The sequence below is a fragment of the Protopterus annectens genome, chromosome 16.part0 (genome assembly GCF_019279795.1).
Source record: "Protopterus annectens isolate FY-2018-M chromosome 16.part0, PAN1.0, whole genome shotgun sequence".
Taxonomy (NCBI): domain Eukaryota; kingdom Metazoa; phylum Chordata; order Ceratodontiformes; family Protopteridae; genus Protopterus; species Protopterus annectens.
This window is the reverse complement of record NC_056750.1, coordinates 143,869,895-143,888,812: the sequence shown is the minus strand read 5'-3', so window position 1 is coordinate 143,888,812 and position 18,918 is coordinate 143,869,895. Positions and strand designations below refer to the sequence as shown.

At 40.5% G+C, this 18,918-nt stretch overlaps 1 protein-coding gene across 1 annotated transcript in view; it reads right to left on the bottom strand.

Annotated features, from left to right (window-relative positions):
- LIG3 (DNA ligase 3) overlaps window positions 1-18,918 on the bottom strand; it is a 1,243,614-nt gene that overhangs the window by 1,216,553 nt on the left and 8,143 nt on the right. The window contains exons 3-4 of the mRNA XM_044058542.1: window positions 17,647-17,674; window positions 11,481-11,515 (exon numbers count right to left, since the gene is read on the bottom strand). Of these exons, the coding sequence (XP_043914477.1) occupies window positions 11,481-11,515; window positions 17,647-17,674 (63 nt within the window). The remainder of the gene's footprint in view (window positions 1-11,480; window positions 11,516-17,646; window positions 17,675-18,918) is intronic.

The following is an 18,918-nucleotide window of genomic DNA, read 5'->3' as shown; positions in this document are numbered from 1 at the left end:
TCCTGCATGAAGGTGGACTACCAACAGCAGTTTCTTAGCCATATCAGTGTTATTATTCACACATCCCTATCATAATCAGAAAAATCATTAACAATTTTTGATTTATCACATGAATTTCACCAGCAGGCAATATATTCCAAGGATTAAAGCCTGAATTTAAGTTGCACAGTAGTGACATATTTTACAGAGATAACACCTGTATAGCTCCTAGCCAGATAACCTTATAAAAAACCTGAAATATTACTTTCAAAATGGGCAAAAGTTCTGTACCTCACTAAGAAATACGGCCCTTTGCCCTCTGAGTTACACACGACTTATGACTTAAGATATAAACCAAGAATTGACATCTGTCATTATTAAAAAAATATTCCTCTACTGCCACCAGTCAGAATAAACGAGCAATTATTCTCGCATTCAGTTTCACAACTCAAGTACTTTGCATTGCCAGTGAAAGTAAAATGAATGGGAAAAGCAAGAATATTCCCTGACTGAAATTAAAAATTGAAAGCAACATTCCTGTGATTATATACTAACATAACCCAGACAGAAACATAATAGCACTGAACCAAAGAAAACACACCGAAGCACCACAAGATCACCGAAGACTACAGCTTTTTCATCCTTTTAATCACAGATTTTGCTTTGCCTTATTTTGCTTTTTACTCTCACAAACAGCATAAAAACAACCTGCTGAATGTTGTTTTTAGCCCAGATCATATGCCTATACTGATGTAACAAAAGGTCTTCTTCACTCATCCATTTATGAAACAAAATACATTTCTTGGGTGGCAAAAGCCAGGGTACATTTTTTGCTAGGCTTGTATGGACCCTAGGGCCGATTGCCTAGTACCTACCTATGAACGTGCAGCTAAAGAGGTTATCTTGTCATAAAATCTGGTCTGGATATTTGCAGTATCAAGGCTGGAATATGTCAGAAATGCTGACTACAGATTGTGTGTGTAAGGGACAAACAAGGAAGCAGGCACACAGCTAGTATAGACATTGTAGTGATGAGCCTACTGTGAAGGGCACAGAGTGTCACCTGACTGAAAGGAAGGTTACAAGGATAGGTAGGAGGGGTGACGTGGGTCTTTACTAGGGAGACTGTGTAGAAAGGATGACCAAGGCTTATTACGCCCGCAGGAAAGATCCAATTCCTGGTAGTTTAAATTCACTACAAAGTTGGCTTTGTTGTAATAAAAGGAAAAGTCTCGACCATGACCCCGCTTATTCAGGCTTCAGTAGTGACCTGGCTAGTGAATACACTGGTCAGGAAGGGTAGGACTGAGCATCTGATGTTGTCTCACCCATTTCTGAGGCAGTGTGAGGTGGCCTGGTCAATGATAATTTCACGCTTTAGCTCATCCTGTGGTCCTGCGTTTGATTCCCTAAATTTACTTTTGTAATCTATGTTACTTTAAGCAAGTTAGTAAAGGGAGATATAAGTCCAGTGGATTTACTTAGTTAACTAATAAAAAAATGCTGACTTCCCAGCATAGTCAGGGAATCACAGCAGATGACTACAATAAAGAACTTGCAGCAGGCAGATTTAGACTGAGATATCTGGCCTCACTTGGGAAACACAAATGTCATGGTTACCGGGCTGACAGTCTCATTGTTAGTCAGTTGCTACTCTCACCAACTGACTGTCAATAACTGCGCCAACTAAAGGGAAAATTGTTCCAGAAAGTGGGGACTCCTTTCACTGGGTAATGTGAGGGTACAAAAGTTATTGAAATGGGGGAGTACATGGACAGATAAGCAGCAATCTTATCGGCTGGACTGTCAATAGGTGCAGAAAAATACACAGAAAGATATGTGAAAAATGCAGAACTGTGCATCTCTTAATTAAAATTTCAAGAAAGGAGGACATAACTGGAGGGGAAACAGCAGTAAAAAGCAAGTTTAACTTTTATCAAGGCTAAGATTCCAATTCTTTGGCTTCCCTGAAAATATGAAAGTCATGCTTCAAAGGGAGTAGTTTTTGTTATGTCCTCCACTAGAAGACCAGTGCCTCCATGGGACTTCTTTGTTCTACATGGATTGACTCTAAAGTGCTTTGAGCCTGTTACTACTGAAAAATAAAAAAGTTCCTTGCTTGAAGAATACCTCTCTTGGTTGCTCTTATTTTAACAGGATGGATTTCTAAACTTCAAACTCTGCTGAACCACTTTACCGGTTTATATTTTTCACTAAGACAGAGTTCATCTTAGAAACACTCCTACGTTTATGGATAAAGTTGTAACCATGCCAAATTTAAGTCAGTGCACATATTTCCAGCCTCTTCTAATCCTCAGGAGTAGTGTCATACTGCAAGAATTCTTACTGCAACTTAGATATTATGTAGACAGAACCGTACAAAAGGACACTTTTTGTTTCTTTTTCTTAAAAAGTCTTTGGATCATAAAGCTTTTAAACTTACCCTTACTATGTAGCTGTCTGACAGTACAAGATGTTGTCATGAGTAGGAAAAAGCTATTGTCACAAGTTACGACCCAAGAAAGATCATGAAGGCAGTCCTGTGATGGTATGAGGTTCCAGAAACATTGGTGCAGTCTACATACATGGACAGAATAACACAAATATGAACAATGTTTGGACGCACAGTGGGACTGGGTGTGATTCAGGGTTCAGCTCTGGGCCACTGCTGTTCACACTAATAACTGACTTCATTAGCAAACAGGTTGGAAAGCAGACCAACAAAGCTGTTGTGTGCAAATGATGTGGCATTACAGGCAGACTCTGAACAAGAACTCAGCAAATGTTTGGGGAATGGAATGCAAACCTGAAGCCATGTGGGATGAAATGGAATATAGACAATAGTTATCATGGCAGCCAATGGGGGCATCAGAAGAAACTAAAAATTGAAACAGTAGGGAAAAGAGTGGAACAGATTAACAACTTGAAGTATCTGAGAGGGATGGTTAGGGAGAAGGGAAGTCTAGATGAAGAAGTGAAAGCTAGAATCAGAGAGGATGCAGCCAACTAGCACAGTGTGTCAGGGGTAGTGTATGACAGACAAATGTCAAAAGAATCCGAAATGTAAGGTGTACAAAACAGCGGAGTGACCAGTCCTACTGTATGTTACAGAAACCTGGCAATGAAGGCTGAGAAACTGAGAAAGTTAGTGGTAACAGAGATAAAGTGCCTGAGACAGGTAGTATGATGCAAACTGTGGGAGAGGTGAAGAAATTAAGGCATCAGAGCTGAAGCCAAAGTGACTCCAACTGTGGAGAAGGTCAAAGAAAACAGATTATACTGGTTCAAAAACATGGGAAGGAAAGAAGACAATCTAGTGAAGGAGATTTGGGAAAGAAAGGAAGGAAGAAGGCAAGATGAAACGAGGGCATCTGGCATAGAGATTGATTGAATGAGAGAAGACCTGCAACAGACTGGTATGACTGTCAAAAGAATGTAGGAAATTGGCTATGAATCAAAACAGATGGCAAGAGACTACAACATTCGACCCAACGTAGAAAGTGGGACAAAGGGGACCAATGATAACAAGTTACTAAGGTTCATTCTGTGCAGCAGCTACTTACTCAATACCTTTGTGAAACATTACAAACTGGAATATACAGGATAACAGACAGTAACTAGGTAATGCAGTCAGGGACACCATTGAGGGTGTAGCCCTGTTGTCCAACTGTCCCACTGTTTGGTTACATGACTTGCTCAGAGTAAGACTGTAAGCAAATTAAGGCTGAGGGAATAAAAACCCGGGAATACAGGAAACAGCTCATAGTCTTACTCCTCTCTGCTAACAGCCAGACTGTAATATCCAGATGAACATCTTCCTCTGGAGATATTGCCATGAAGGGTATATGTTTCTAGCGGTCAACCCAGTAGGAAAACCTTTGAGATTCTGTCCTACAACTTATATAAGATCAGCCCACTCTTACTGTCTACAAAAGTTATATACTTACCATAATGCTAGTTCTGTAAAACAGAGTCCATACTCAGTAAATACACCATCAACTGGACAGTCTCTAAGTTACGGAATAATCTCCCCCTTCACTCAAAACTATCAGCAATCCTGCCTCCTTTAAAAAATCCTTCAAACTACATCTCTCCCCTCACTGGCTATGCTCCTGCACTCCAACAACATACTTCAACACCAGATTTCTCTCTCTGGAGTCTTAACATTAACCCTTCAACTACAAACACCTCCTCTCCTTCCCTCTACCTTACATATTCGTTGATTGTCACCTTAGCTTGACTCTTCCTCCTCCTTTATTCCCCTAAGCCTGCTACATATTCTGCAGACATATTTATACTTATGTGCTATATGAATGTATGCCATCTGTGCCTTAAATTTATCATAGGAGGTTACTCGGCTATTGGCCCCAGGGCCTTTACAAGCCAAGCCATGACATACCCCTGTCCCCTTACAGATCACGATATACAGGCTATATTTCCAATATGAATCAATGATCAGAACCAGCTGCCCCTGTCCAAAAGGGACATACATGAACCCCCCCCCCCCCAGGGTAAATTTACAGCTTCCCATCCAACTGTCCAAGTTACAGTTAAATAGGGTCATTGAGGAGCTCTGTTTAATGTGAATTGGTAGTTTGCTCCAGAGGATTGGCAATCTCTGGGATACACATCTATCTCTCCAGTATGTCCTGGTAATGTCACAGGCTAGGTTAAGGTCCCTAGAGTGAGTGAATGAATCTTATCCCATTTGATTTGCAATGTGCAGCATTTCCATTAAGGCAGGATCCAAGACTGCTCTGTAGGCCAGGCACAAATTGCTTCTAAGTAGCCTATATGATACAGACTACAGTGACAGGGCCTTCAGTCTGTCCATGTAGGTCATGTGTTGAAGGCCCTGAGTTTTCTTGGTGAGAAACCTCTGAGGTCTCTCCAGCTGCTGCAGGTGTCTGATGAAGTACAGAAGGAAGGGAGCATTGTACTCTGTTATTGGTCTGATGAGGGACGTGCCCAGGGTAGTTATACGCTCCTTAGCTTTGGATGTTATGCCCTTACTTTTCATATGTGCAATGGAGAAGGCCTTCCTTACCACTTTGGACACATGGTGATCAAAGGTAAGGTTAGTATTAACCTGTGTTCCCAGATCTCTCACCACTGGGTTTGAACAGCAGGGGGGGGGGGTATTATTAACATTGTAATTTGCAGAGACGACTTCTTTGCCAAAGGGCATGTTAATGGACTTTTTTGTGTTAAGTTTAAGTCCGTGGCTTTGGTATCTAGCAGCAAAGGCCTTAATCAAACAAGTGTTCCTAGGCCAATCATGTAAATATACACTTGTTTCATGCTAATATGGTTAATTTAGTTTATTAGAAGGATACGAATTGTCTCATGTTAAACAAAGAACACAGTAGGTGGCTAACTCATACTCTAACAGACATTTACTTGGTAAAACTTGGGCAGAACAGAACACAAACAGCAGTATGCAGTAAGCTCTCTAGTTACTTTTTATTAACACTCAGCACTCTCATAAGATATCATAACTTGACTGTAAACATAATCACTGTTATTGCTATTACTTTTATTCTTTCTTCGAACGTGAAAGTACTGCTCATCATACTTGGTTCTGTGTGTGAATATTCTACTTTGGGAAGTAAATATTGTGGGAAGAAATAGCTAGGGAATTGTTATGGCTAGGCTTGTATAGGCCCTGGGGCCAATAGCCTGTACCAATCTATGAACCTATGTATGTAATTAATGTGGAGCTTTTCTCCCCGGGCCTCCACAGAAAATGGGCTCTTTCTAAGCCCAGTGGACTTTCCTGGTTAACAAATGCAAAAAATAAATAAAATAAATAATAATAACATCTTTCCCCACCTTGCTCAAGCAGGTCTTTTTTTTTCAAATATATTTTTTCTTTATCTTGGCTACCCTCAGATCAGGACAGAGAAGATGGTACAATGCAATATGAAACAGGAGCTGCTCAGTAAACCCTCAGATCAGGACAGAGAAGATGGTACAATGCAATATGAAACAGGAACTGCTCAGCAACCTGGTCACTTTCCTACATTCTGACCTTTATCTCTCCCTGCTCTACACCCACCTTTGCTCTCTTCTTCCCTTTCCACCACCTACACCATCTCCTTTATCTCCTTAGCAGCTAACCCTCCACTCTTCCCTCACGCAAATAAACTGACAATTGATATTTTCAGGACGACTTCAGTGCCTCTTCCTATCTCAACAATCACACTGTACAGCCAGTAGCTAGGTTTACTCAAATATATTCCCTTTTCTTTGTTTAACCAAACTCCTAGGTAGTTGTAATCTGCTATTATTGATATATGTGTGTTTTTTGTCTAACAAACTGTATATATGGCATTGTATGTGGCCTCCACTGAAAATGGGCACTTTATGGCCCAGTGGACTTTCCTGGTCAACGTTGTGTCTTGTTGTGTCTTTTGGCTTTTCCCAGTTAGGGGTCGCCACAGCGAAACTCTAATGATTGGCAGAAGATTTTTATGTGCCGAGTTGCCAACCCTGATGCACAACCTTCAACTAAGGTACACCCATTCACGCACGTCTCCATACAGAAGACGCTCTAGCTGAGAATCGAACCGGACAGCGTCTTACTGTGAGGCGACAACGTTACCGCAGTACCACCACTGCAGATGGACTTTCCCGGTCAACAAATGCAATAAATAAGTAATAAATAAAGTTTGCATTGATGAGTGGTCTTAATGCCTGCAGCCTAAGTCCAATTAATTAATAAGGGCAGACCTATTCATATCAGTTGTATTACTTTGCAGACCATGTGGTGAATAACTAACATTTCTGAAAAGGTATAACAGTACAAAACAGGAAAGAATTCAAGCATGTATCAGTTTACTAAAAAGCAATTATTATGGAAGTGACAAAAAAAGAAGTTATGTACTTACCATAACATTCCATCTGCGTTGTTCATTTTCATTTTTCCTCAGCTGTTGGGTTTGGCTCTGATTCTTGTATCCAGCTCGGCCGTTACTAAAGCTCTTGGTAACCAAAAAGCTCTCAAGCTCCTCCCTTACCCATAACATACCAAACCCTAACATACTCCCAATCTTGTCTGCTGATTTACCTAAAACTGGACATACTAATACATACATGTATAGATAAGTATCCTACAGAAGAAACTATATTTGGAGATTAACATTACAGACAGTGGTGTCCTTATAATATCTAGTTCTTCCAGAAGCCTACCATAATAAGGGTTGGGGGGGTTGGTGGGTGGGAAGTTGAGGAAGAATGAAAATGGGCAACAGAGATGGAACATTATGGTAAGTACAGAACTTCCTTATCTGATGTTGTCAATTTTCATTCTATCCTCAACTGCTGGGACAATCTCCCAGCTACATAAAATCCCAGGTGGGCTCTAAGGAAATATATTGAAGAGCACAGCACAGCCAAGGGCTGCTCTTCCCCTCAAGACCAGATCCCGTTTGTAAGGAGTAATAACAGTATGAGGACTGGCTCAGGTTGCAGCTGCATATTTGTTGTCCATGGAAGCTCTAGATAGAAATACTGAAGAAGTTGCCATGGACCTAGCTGAATGGGGTCTTGAAGGTTTTGGTAAGGTTACACCCAACTTGTTGTAGATGAATAATATGCAACCCATCAGCCATCCGACTAAGGTTACCTTTGCAACTGGGTTTCTCAAATTTAACATCTGCAAAGGACACAAATAACTGATCTGTTTTTTTCTAATTTCTTTTGTTCTATATAAGTAAAAACATAACTGTTTATGAACATCTACTAGATGCAGTGTATGGTCACCTTTGTTTGTAAATTTAAAGAAACTGCAAATTAATGGACTAGTTGATACTGGATTCTGACACCACCTTAAGAAGGAAAGAAGCACTGGTACGTAATGCGACTCTATCCTTATGAAAGATCAAGCAGGAAGGTTTAGAGGACAATGCCTGAAGTTCTGAAATTCTTCTAGCAGAAGTAATGGACATTCGAAAAATCGTTTGCCAGGTCAGAAACCGAATATCGCATTTAACTGCTACTTCAAAGGGAGAATGAATTAAGGCCTGCAGTACCAAGTTCAAATCCCATGGAGGAGTAAGATCTTTGTACAGGGGTCCTAGCAGGAGTGTGCCTTTCAAAAAATGCTTACAAAGTTTAGAAGAGGCCACAGAAGAATTGTCAAATCCAACATGAAAATTAATGGCTGCTGCGATCAGAACTTTAATTGTGGAGCATCTGGCTCCCTCACTGAAAACTGATGCCAAAATTCAAGTATGCTATGCACAGGAGCTGAGAAGGGGTCAGTGTGTTTTTATTGTGCCCATCAAATGAACCTTGTCCATTTACTTGTGTAAAGTCTTCTTGTAGAAAGCTGATGGGAAGATAAAAGAATAAAATGGATGGAGGAAGACAGCATAGGTTGTCTGACTATTAATGGAATTGGAGAAACCATGCTGTCAGCTTGAGGTTTGAGATATCCGGATGAATTACACCTGCCAGGTGAGACTGGAGGCCTGGAGTCAGATCCACAATCCAAGGCTGGTAAAGTAGAGGAGGCCATAGGAAAGGGAACCACATCTGTCAAAGCCAGTAAGGTCCAATGAGGATGACCTTACTCTTCAATCTGGCAGCTTTCTGCAGGAAGTCTGGAATTATGGGAATTGGTGGGTAAGCATAAAACAGGCTGGGGGGCCAACTGTGGAGAAGAGCATCCCTCGGGGGGGGGGGGGGGTTGGGCAAAATAGCCGTTTTGTTTATTAGGGGAGAAGCAGAAAGATCGCAGCAAGGTTGGTCCCATTGATGGAAAATAATTTCACTTTCACTTTGAGAGACCGCTTGTGAGGTAGAAGAATGGACCTGTTCAGTTTGTCTGCTATCACGTTATACTTCCCCAGAATGTGTGTTGCTATGAGAAAGTGGTTGGAGGAGATTGCCCACTGCCACACTCTGAGTGCTTCTTGACACAAGGGAAAAGATATGGTTCCTCCTTGTTTGCTGATGTACCAAACTACTGGCATACTGTCTGTTTGAATCGCAACTGTCCCTAAAGGAACAGCATCCTGGAAGGCCTGCAATGCTAAGAGCACTGCTCTCATCTTTAGGACACTGATATGCAAATTGGTCTCTTCAGGGGAAATCCTAGGAACCCCCCCCCCCCCATACACACACACACAAAATCAGGGAAGCGTTTGTGGTCACCATAGCCTTGGGTTGAAGGAGAATGACAGGCCAGCCTTGTAGAACTTGATCTGACTGAATACACCACCAGAGACATCTCTTGCATGCTTGAATGATTCTCATCTGAGCGGACATGCACTGGTAAGGAAAAGACTATTGTGTTGCTAGCACCCATTGGAGAATTCTCATATAACATCTTGCTAGAGGAACTAAAATTAAGGCAGCTGACGTTGACCCCAAGGCTTGAAGGATAAGCGGGTTGAAATTTTGGTACTGCGAATTAATTTCCTGACCTGGAATCTGTACTCTTCAGAGAGGAAGGGACGCTGTCATTGATATCATGTTGAGCACTGCTCCTATGAATTCTAAGGTTTGAGGTGGTTGTAGCTGAGACTTCTCGTAATTTATGGTTATCCCTAGATGTGAACAAATCTGAAGAATGTGATCTATTGCTCATTAGTAGATGCCTGATCGGGGCAGTAATGAGCCAGTCATCTAGATATGGAAACATGTTGAATCCCTGTAGTCTCAGGTGAGCTGCTACCACTGCCATGCATTTGGCGAATGCCCTGTGGACTGTGGTGAGGCCAAAAGGCAGTGTTCTGAACTGACAATGACTGGCTCCCAGCCGGAAGCATAAATACCTTCTGGATTGTCTATTCATCTTTATGTAAGAGTATGCATCCTGAAGGACTGTCGAGTACATCCAGTCATCCTTGCCCATGAAAGGTAGAATGCACTGAACTGTGACAATCCAAAACTTTGTACATTGAATTAACTTGTTCACAATGTTGAGATCCAAAATTGGTCTCCAGCCCCCTGTTTTCTTTGGCACTAAAAAGAATCTTGAGGAAGTTCCGGATTCTACCTGGTGTGGTGGGACCTCCTGGATTACTCTCTTTTCTAGCAGCTTTTGCATTTCTAATGCTGCTGCTTTCCTCTGACTGGCTGGAACATCGGGAATTTTGCATACAGATGGAGGTGGAAGGGAAAAGGGAATTATATAACCTCTGGAAATAATCCTCTGCACTCGAGTATCTCTTGCTATATCTTAGCCAGGCTCTCTGGTGCAGGGATAGTCGACCCCGAATGCCTCCAGAGGTGGACAATCGGGCCTCCTTTCAGGAGCGAAGGTAAGGTCCATCAGAGATAGAATCTCTGGACCCCTAGTTTTGCACGCCTCCTCTGATATGGGGGTGTTGTCGTCCATTAGAGTTCTCCCCAGTGCCCCTAGGGGAACTATCTCCACGTATGTCCTGCAAAGGACCCTGAGACATTCTGAACCACATGTTCCAACTATCTCGTTAATTCCTAGTTAAGATGGGGGGGGGGTTGATACATGTACACCCACTGCAGAGAGAGTCTTTCCATCCTTTTCACACCTGGAGAGTGTGTCCTTCACTTTTGGGCCAAATAATGAGCTGCTATCAAAGGGAGGATTGACAAACAAGGACTTGAAGGGCTCTGCAAAGTCACATAAGCACATCCAGACATGCCTCCTAATGGATATGCCTGAACCCGCTGTTCTTGAGGCACCTTTGAGGCACCTTCGGCTGCATACTAGATAAGCCTCATGGACGAATTTAAAATAGACTTGTACAGTAGCCAAATGAGAGGCAATAGAAGACTGAGCCTCAGTAGTAATGGTCCCTGAAAGGAAAATTTGAAAGATCCTTGATCAGATCCCCTTGTAGCCTAGTAAAATGTGCCTAACAGTTCAGTGACCTAAGAACAAAGGTTGCTGACACAAACACACTTCCCAAATCTGTCCATCGCCGTAGACTCCCTGTTAGGGGGATGAACAGATGAAGTTTGTTCACCAAGTTCCTTTTTGGTGGCCACCACCATGTCCAAAGCATCCACGGGCATCGCCTTAATACAAAATTCTTTCCTGACAGGTGGAGCTAGAATCCAATCAGGCCTCTTAGGGACTGTCTCAACTGTGTCAAGTTCCTTAAACTCCTACCTAGAGACCAAATCAATGAGTTCATTGGCAGGTGGAGTAACTAAGGAGGTAGGACAGGCCAGCTTCGAAGGCTTCCAGAAATACTGATTCCTTCGGTGAAGGGTTGCTGGAGGACCAACCACCTTTCTGTTTAAAGATCTTGAAAATGTCTCTAAATAAGATGTCTTCCGGAGGTGATCATGGGGACCCTTATCCTTCATCGAAAATCAGTATCCTCAGTGATGACTGTTGTGGAGAGACCAAGTGCCTCTCTCACACTTCCTCTTTTGACAAACTTCTTTGGTGGGATGCTCTGGTGAAGTGTCAGAAGAGACTTTAAGACCCTGTTGGGGGATCTGGATAGTTTTGAGCTGGCTGTCTCTGTTGAGTAGAATGATGTGGCTGTAAGAGCAGAGACATCTGGGAACCAGATGGGACAGCTGAGCGAGATGTCTCCATCCATCCTGTCTGAACAGAAAACAATCTCTTCACTACCTCGATGGCAGATGTCTTCTGAAAGAAGGAAGACATCGGCTCCAAGAAGGTGGGCTTCTGGACCACTGCCTCCCTCTGCTCAAAGAGCAGCCTCCCCGAGGCAGAAGTCTGAGCCCAGCTATCCAATACCAAAGCTGCAAGGGATACAGATGGCTCTGAAAACCAGAGAGTCAACTCTTAACACCTCGGACCTGCCAAGGCATCTTTGGCTTACAGAGTCATCTGGATCCGAAGAAGTTGGTGCAGGTACACTCAGAGTAGACTTCAGATCCAAAGATAATAGTATCTTTGGATCAGAGCCAGAGAGCTCAATAAGGTTCGAATCCAGGGACTCTGAAACAACCGGAATTAGAGAAGGAGCAGACAATGGTGGTGTAATGGATGGAAGGATGGACTCCTTGACCAGAGATGGTAGTTGCTGGAAGAACACCTATCTGTATCTGCACTGAGAGGAATTTTCTCATCATTCTGTCCATATCTTCCTCAGTTAGACTTCTGGAAGAACAAGGTGAGGCAAGGGATGTGGACCTGGAATGATGTCTCTCTAGAAACGGAGATGGGACCCTAGCAGACATTAAAATCAAATCTGGAGATTATCTTGTTCTCAGCAGTGTCTTCGGATCCGAAGAAGTGGGATCTGAAGATTTACTCGTCGGATCTGAAGGGGACTGGATCCGAGTGGCTTTCAGATCCGAACTAGTTGTTTTATTTTGGCAGTTCCAAGGAAGGCGCTGAAGAAGTAGAAGGTCTTGGAGACTTAGTCAAGGTCTCTTTAGTCTTAGTCTTGGGGGACTGAGCCTCAGCAAAAGCCTCTCCAAATGAAGATGGGAACAAGCCTTTTAAATCAGTTTATTTTTCCTATCTGCTATTGCCCTCAGGTTTAACCTTTTACAGATAGAAAAATCCTCTTGTAAGTGATGATGGCCTAAACAATAAACACATAAAAAGTGGGCATCAGAAAGAGGTAATTTATGCCCACAATTTTGAGACTTTTTAAAGCCAGCAGATCCTTTATCAAACATGATGACTCGCAAAAGAGAAAGAAATAGAGAAAGTTTTTTTTTAACTCAGTAAAAAGAAAAAGGAAAAATACCAACAATGGTATTTAGAACTACGCTAGCATGTACCAAGGAGTTTATGGGGAAAAGTTAACGATGGTAAAAGAAAAATACATACTATGTAAAGGGTAAGAAAAAATATATATCTATATGTTAAGGAGAAAAAATATCAAGAAAAAAAATCACATATCTTTATACAAGCTTGAGAGCTTCGGTTGACCATGTCTTTTTGGGAAAAACGGCAAATGAGATCTGGGGTATGTTGGGTTGGTGCACTATGGGTAAAGGAAAAGCTCAAGAGCTTTTTGGTTACCAGGAGTTTTAATAATGTATTTTATTTAATTTATTTATTTGTTTTACATTTGGTTACTGGGATAAGTCTGACTGGACACAACTCCTTTTTCAGCGGAGGTCCGGGCAGAAAAGCTCCACAAACAACAATAACATAATAAATATCCAAACTTTACAATTACAATAATAAGTCTGATCACTGATAAGCAGCTTAACTGTATAGTACGTAACTGTTCAGAGATGAGATACAACAGAAAGTTTTCGAGGGATTATAGAAAGGAAGACAGAATATAAGACAGAATAATTAGAACAAGAGCTAGAGACTGTTAATAAGAAAAGTCAGATTTCAGTATTGGGAGAAAATAACTTAAAACTGGGGATGCAGGTAGTGAAGTTTGTTAGCCAGGACTTATCTAAATGATACCTGGTCATGTAATTGTCTAAGTTTTTAATGATTTTTTTAAAATGTGATGGAGAGGATATTACAGGAATGTTTGTGGGCACAGTGTTCCATTTTTAGCTATGAAATTTGAGTAAAGGGATGCTCCAGCTGTGTTGTTGGCATTTGTTACCTTGAAGAGAAGTTTGTTACTGGAGCGTAGTACCCCATTACTGGAGTAGGGATGTAGGAAATGTTTTATTGCAAGGATTTTATCTGGATAGTATATGATTTTGTGGGCAAATGTGAAGTGATTATAAAAGAAGAACTGTGAAAGTTCAAGCCAGTATAATTGTTTAAGGGCTAAGCAGTGGTGTGCTCTCAATGGCTGAGTTTAGTAATGGCCCATTAGAATCTGAGAATCACTTATTTTAATACAAGCTCAAGCTGACCACGACTTTTTGCGAAAAGCGGCAAATGAGAACTGGAGTATGTCAGGGGTTGGTCAATTATGAGTAACGGAGGAGCCTGAGAGCTTTTTGGTCACTACGAAATTTACTAATGGCTGAGTTGGATCCAAAGATTGGATCAGAGCCCAACAGTTAAGGAAAGAATGAGAACTGACATCAGATCAAGTGTTTTGTTAAATGAGATCTGAAAATGATCAGAAAATGATCAGAAATGGGCAGATCAGGTGGACGATATATATCTATTTATATATATATATATATATATATATATATATATATATATATATATATAGGTTCACTTCAGATGATCGAGTTTCTGAAATCTCGAAACTCATATAGTCGAGACCATATGATCGAGTCTGAAGGGGGGGGTTAAATAAATTGTGTGAATACCTTAAGTGAGGTATTCTGCAGGGGGGCAAGCCGCCTGCACCCCTGCTACTTAAATATACGAACTCTGAGATTGTGCTACAGCGGGGAAAAGGGAAATCTCCCGTTCCGCAGTGTCTGCAGAAGTGGAAGAAGATCTCGGAGTTAGTATACTTAAGTAGGGGGATATGGGTGGTGCAGGGGGGGCTTGCCCCCCTGCAAAAACATCTGTAAATGTGTTTTTTTTTTTTTATGTTCATTTCTGATGACTGAGTTTCTGAAAACTCGAACATATAGTCTCGATCATATGAGTTTCGAGATTTCAGAAACTCGATCATCTGAAGTGAATCCTTATTTATATATATATATATATATATATATATATATATATATATATATATATATGTCAAAGTCTATGTTATTATGCAATCCTGAGCAGACCTTCACGACGCCGTCCAGTTAAACCTTCCCCGTCCCTCACACAACCTCTTGCAGGCACTTTAGAACACTGAAGCTTGTCTCTAGTTCTCTTATTCTCTTTCTGTTTGCACCTTACATTAGACGTTGCCACTTAAGAACTACTGTGCTTAAACTGCAGTCACTGCATAAATGCACCACTCTTTTCAAGTTTACAGCTGCTCCCCTGACATGCCATAACCAGCATGCAGCTCTATATTATTTAATTATTCTTTGCACTACAACAAAATCCATGCATTTTTTCCAGTCTGTTGGCGCAAAGGTAGATTTCGACTTGTGCTATTGTTATCATGAAGTTATTAGCTGCCCAGGTTGAACATCCCATAGGTACTCTATCTGTACTTGCAGAGACAGGAAAAGATGCTGTGGGCCAAGGCTTCTAGTGAACACAAAGGGAATCACCAAGGCCATCATACATGTACTGGAGGGCACATCTGGAGTGGTGCCCAACACCTCCATTCATCTGGTAGCACATGCAAAAGCTATGAAAGCAGCAAGCAGTGTAGTAAAAAGCCTTTGCCTTAGAACGATTAGAAAGAAGGGCTTATTTCATTTAGCATAGCATTTTTTGTTTCTTTCTCCAGTTAAAAAAAAAAGGTTGTGAAATTTTTCTAACAAATCTTAGCTTGTCAAAGCAGAATTTCAACAGATGGTACACATTCTCACAATGTAGGAAGTGTTCCCTATGGCTGGAATATTAGGGAAACAGCACCTTCAAAGAAATGAATTTAACCTCTGCAGAAGCTGTGGCCTAAAATGGAGGCAAAGTCACTTTTGTTTAGCACAATGCATAGACCCCTAGGCAAACCTGTGAGAAAGGTTCCACAGACTTTAGAAAAAGCACAAGTCATCTTGAGAAGGAAAAATTTAAATGCCTTGGAGCCTGCAGAAAGTAATCACAACAGCTAGGCATTTTGTGAATAACCTTGGGGCGAAGCACAGAACTGAAAATGAAAGGAAGAAAAACAGAAATGTAAAAACTTCCTAAAAAGAGGGTACGTAGGGATATGAAGGTAAGCATCTTTCAGATACAAAGACTCCAGAAAAGTCTGGGGGAGCAAAAGAGGAAACGGGGTTTGAAGAGCAAGCAATACAAAGAATAAAACTTCAGAACTACCAAAGACACAACAGACCACAGCTCCAAATCAGACGAGACAAGGAATACGTTATGAACTCCAAGAAATAAACTTTATTCAGTTTCGGTTAAGCGCTTTTTTCTCCTACTAGAGACTTCCTCAGAACAAATGCACTATAAAAACCCAGCCCTTAAATACCCTTTTCTTAACAGTGTCACATGATATCTCATTAATAAATTACTAAAAACAACCTAATTAACCTCAAAAATACATACAACCAAGGTTGTGTATGAACTAACAAAAAAGATGAATACACACATATACTTTGAAAAAGTTAAAATTACTTAAGAACAACATATAATTAACTATATACAATTCAATAATGTACTTAAATGGTACAGGAAAAAACATTTAACCCATTATATGCTTCAATTTTAAAATACAAGCAATGTTGACCGCCTCATTAATTCCAGGATATTGAGTAGCATCCAACCTTAGCTGCCATCTCAATTCACTGGCATCCAAATGCAAATCAACCATTTTTCCTTGAGGATCCTTTACTACATGGTCTATGATCAAAAACTTGAAAATATGTGTCCCATTGTCCTTAAGATGTCTAAATAGGGCATTAGTAATTCTTCCCTTCTTTATATCGTAAATATGTTCACTTACTCAAATCTTAAATGTTCTAGAGGTCTTTCCTACGTAAAACACAGGACACATTTGACATTTGGCCAGGAAGACAACATTAACACTACTTCAATTGTAATACCCTTTAATAAAAATAATATTGTTGCCATTCAATTTGAACTGATCCCCAGTTTCCAAAATGTGGCCACAATAATTATACCTCCCACATTTGAAATTCCCTTTGGGTCGATTCAAATAACCATGTATGTAATCCTTTTTGGACTCGAACAAATTTTTAAGGGACCTATCTTTTCTAAAAACTATCTTGGGGAGACCCTTTCCCACTTTGGATTCAACATGCAGGTTGAATCCTAAAATCTCCCAATTGTCTACAATAGCCTTAGCTACACCTTCTGCATCCAGATTGTAAGTGGTTATAAACCTTGCAACAGAATCACACCTCAGAGAATTAAGGTTAATGCTCAAGGCCTGCCCAACTCCTGGTCTAAAAGGTCCACCTAAAATAGGCCTATATATACCTTTATACCTTTTTCCAGTCACTTCTCTGGTTAATTCTTGCAACAGGTCCTGGGGATAACCCCTTCTAGAAAACATGGTGACAATAAAACAAACTTCATCCTGAAATTGTTCATCCTGACTAACCATCCTGGCAGCTCTTATTAAGTGACCTTTAATTATAGATCTTTTTTGATGTAAAGGGTGCCAACTCCTAAATTCCAAATAGGAATTCAAAAAGTTGGTTTTCTATATATCCTGGAATATAGGAGGCCTTTAACCCTGTCAACATTTAACTCTATATCTAAATATGTAATTTTTTCTTCGCTGAAATGGTGGGTAAAATTTAAAAAATTCCACAGTATTGTTGATATAACTTAAAAATTACTCAAGTTCTTGTTTACTGCCCTTCCACAACAGAAATGAATCATTTAAAAATCTAGTGTAATGTACAATTTTGGGCCAATAATCACTAATAATTAAATATTCCTGTTCCCAATAGGACATTACAAAATTTGCAAAAATGGGGGCACAAGCAGCCCCCATAGCTACTCCTGTTGCCCGTTTAAAATACTGCCCTTCAAAGTGGATATAATTATTACTCAAAACTAAATCCATTAAGGCAGTAATCTTGTTAATGGTATCCTGATCATACATATGAGTTTTAGTTAACTGAACTTCTAACCACAAAATACCCTCATAATGTGGTATAATGCTAAACAAATTGACAACATCCACTGTCACCATAATCAATCCCGGCTCCCATTTTATTTCTTCCAATTTCTTTAAGAAATGCCATGAATCTCTGGTGATATACACAAACTTTTGCAATCCTTTTTGTAGACAATGATCTATAAATCTGCTCATAAAACAGGTTTTAGATCTATGCCCATCCACAATGGGCTGAAATTTCAAATTTGCAAGGCCCTTGTGGGTTTTCAGTATTCTGAAAATATTGGGTATCAAAGGGTAGTCATTCTTCATATAATTATATTCATCCACACTAATTTGGCCCTGGAATACCATATCATCCAGGGCCAAATCAATCCTCCTATATGCTATATGGATCTCATTTAGGGAACTTTCCTCATAGGTCCCATCCATAAGCAAGGAATTCATTTTATTTAAATATTCAATCTTATTCATCAACACTACCCCACTTCCCTTATCGGGTTTCATTATGCGCACTGTTTTATCCTTAATAAAACTCATTCAATAATTCCAATTCACTACTAGTCAAATTACTAATAATTTTCAACTTGGGAATATTTAAAATGTTGTCTTATTTCCTTCTCACAAGTTCTCTCATAAAGCCGGATGGAATTATTCAGAGGGGGATTACAGGTACTAGGTTTAGTTAACATACCACTTCTACCCTCACTTGAATCATTTCCCCCTTTGCCATGGAACCAAACTTTAAGATTTAATTTGCGAGTAAAACATTTTAAATCAATCAAAGTATCGGCAAGGTTTCCCCTCCTTGCAGGCGCAAAAGTAAATCCTTTCGCTAAAAGGTCAGCATGGGCTGCTTCAACTACTTTAGTAGAGTAATTGTAGATTTTAAAATCATTTATACTGTTATTCACAATTTTACAAAAATCTCCTAGTGTTAAAGGATCATAGGCTCCCCCCATCCATTTAAATGTGAGTTGTTAATCTCCTCATTAATAATACCTGGACATGTAACACCATTAGGATAAACATCAAAATTAATAACAGCCCCTGCACTTGGGTAACCCCCATCAACCATCAGGATCCCAGGGGAATCAACCACATCTCCGTAAAAGTGTGTATTAAATTCATCACCACCTTGACTTAAAAAGGGGGTTGAATAGTTCCTTGGTTCACCAGGGACCCTACAACCTTCACGAAATGAGGAAGTTGTTCTGGAGGAGGTTGAGGAATCCCTAAAAAAAAGGAGGGACAGACTCTGATACTGTGAAATAGCCCTAATGGATGAAAGAAAGAACTCAAGAGTCTGAAGTGATAAGACACCAATCTGGAAGAAAAAGAGAAAGTCGAAAAGAGAAAGGAACCCAGTCTAAGAGAAGGGGGGGTTGAACTATCAAAGAGAAGCAGCCTTATCAGGTCAAAA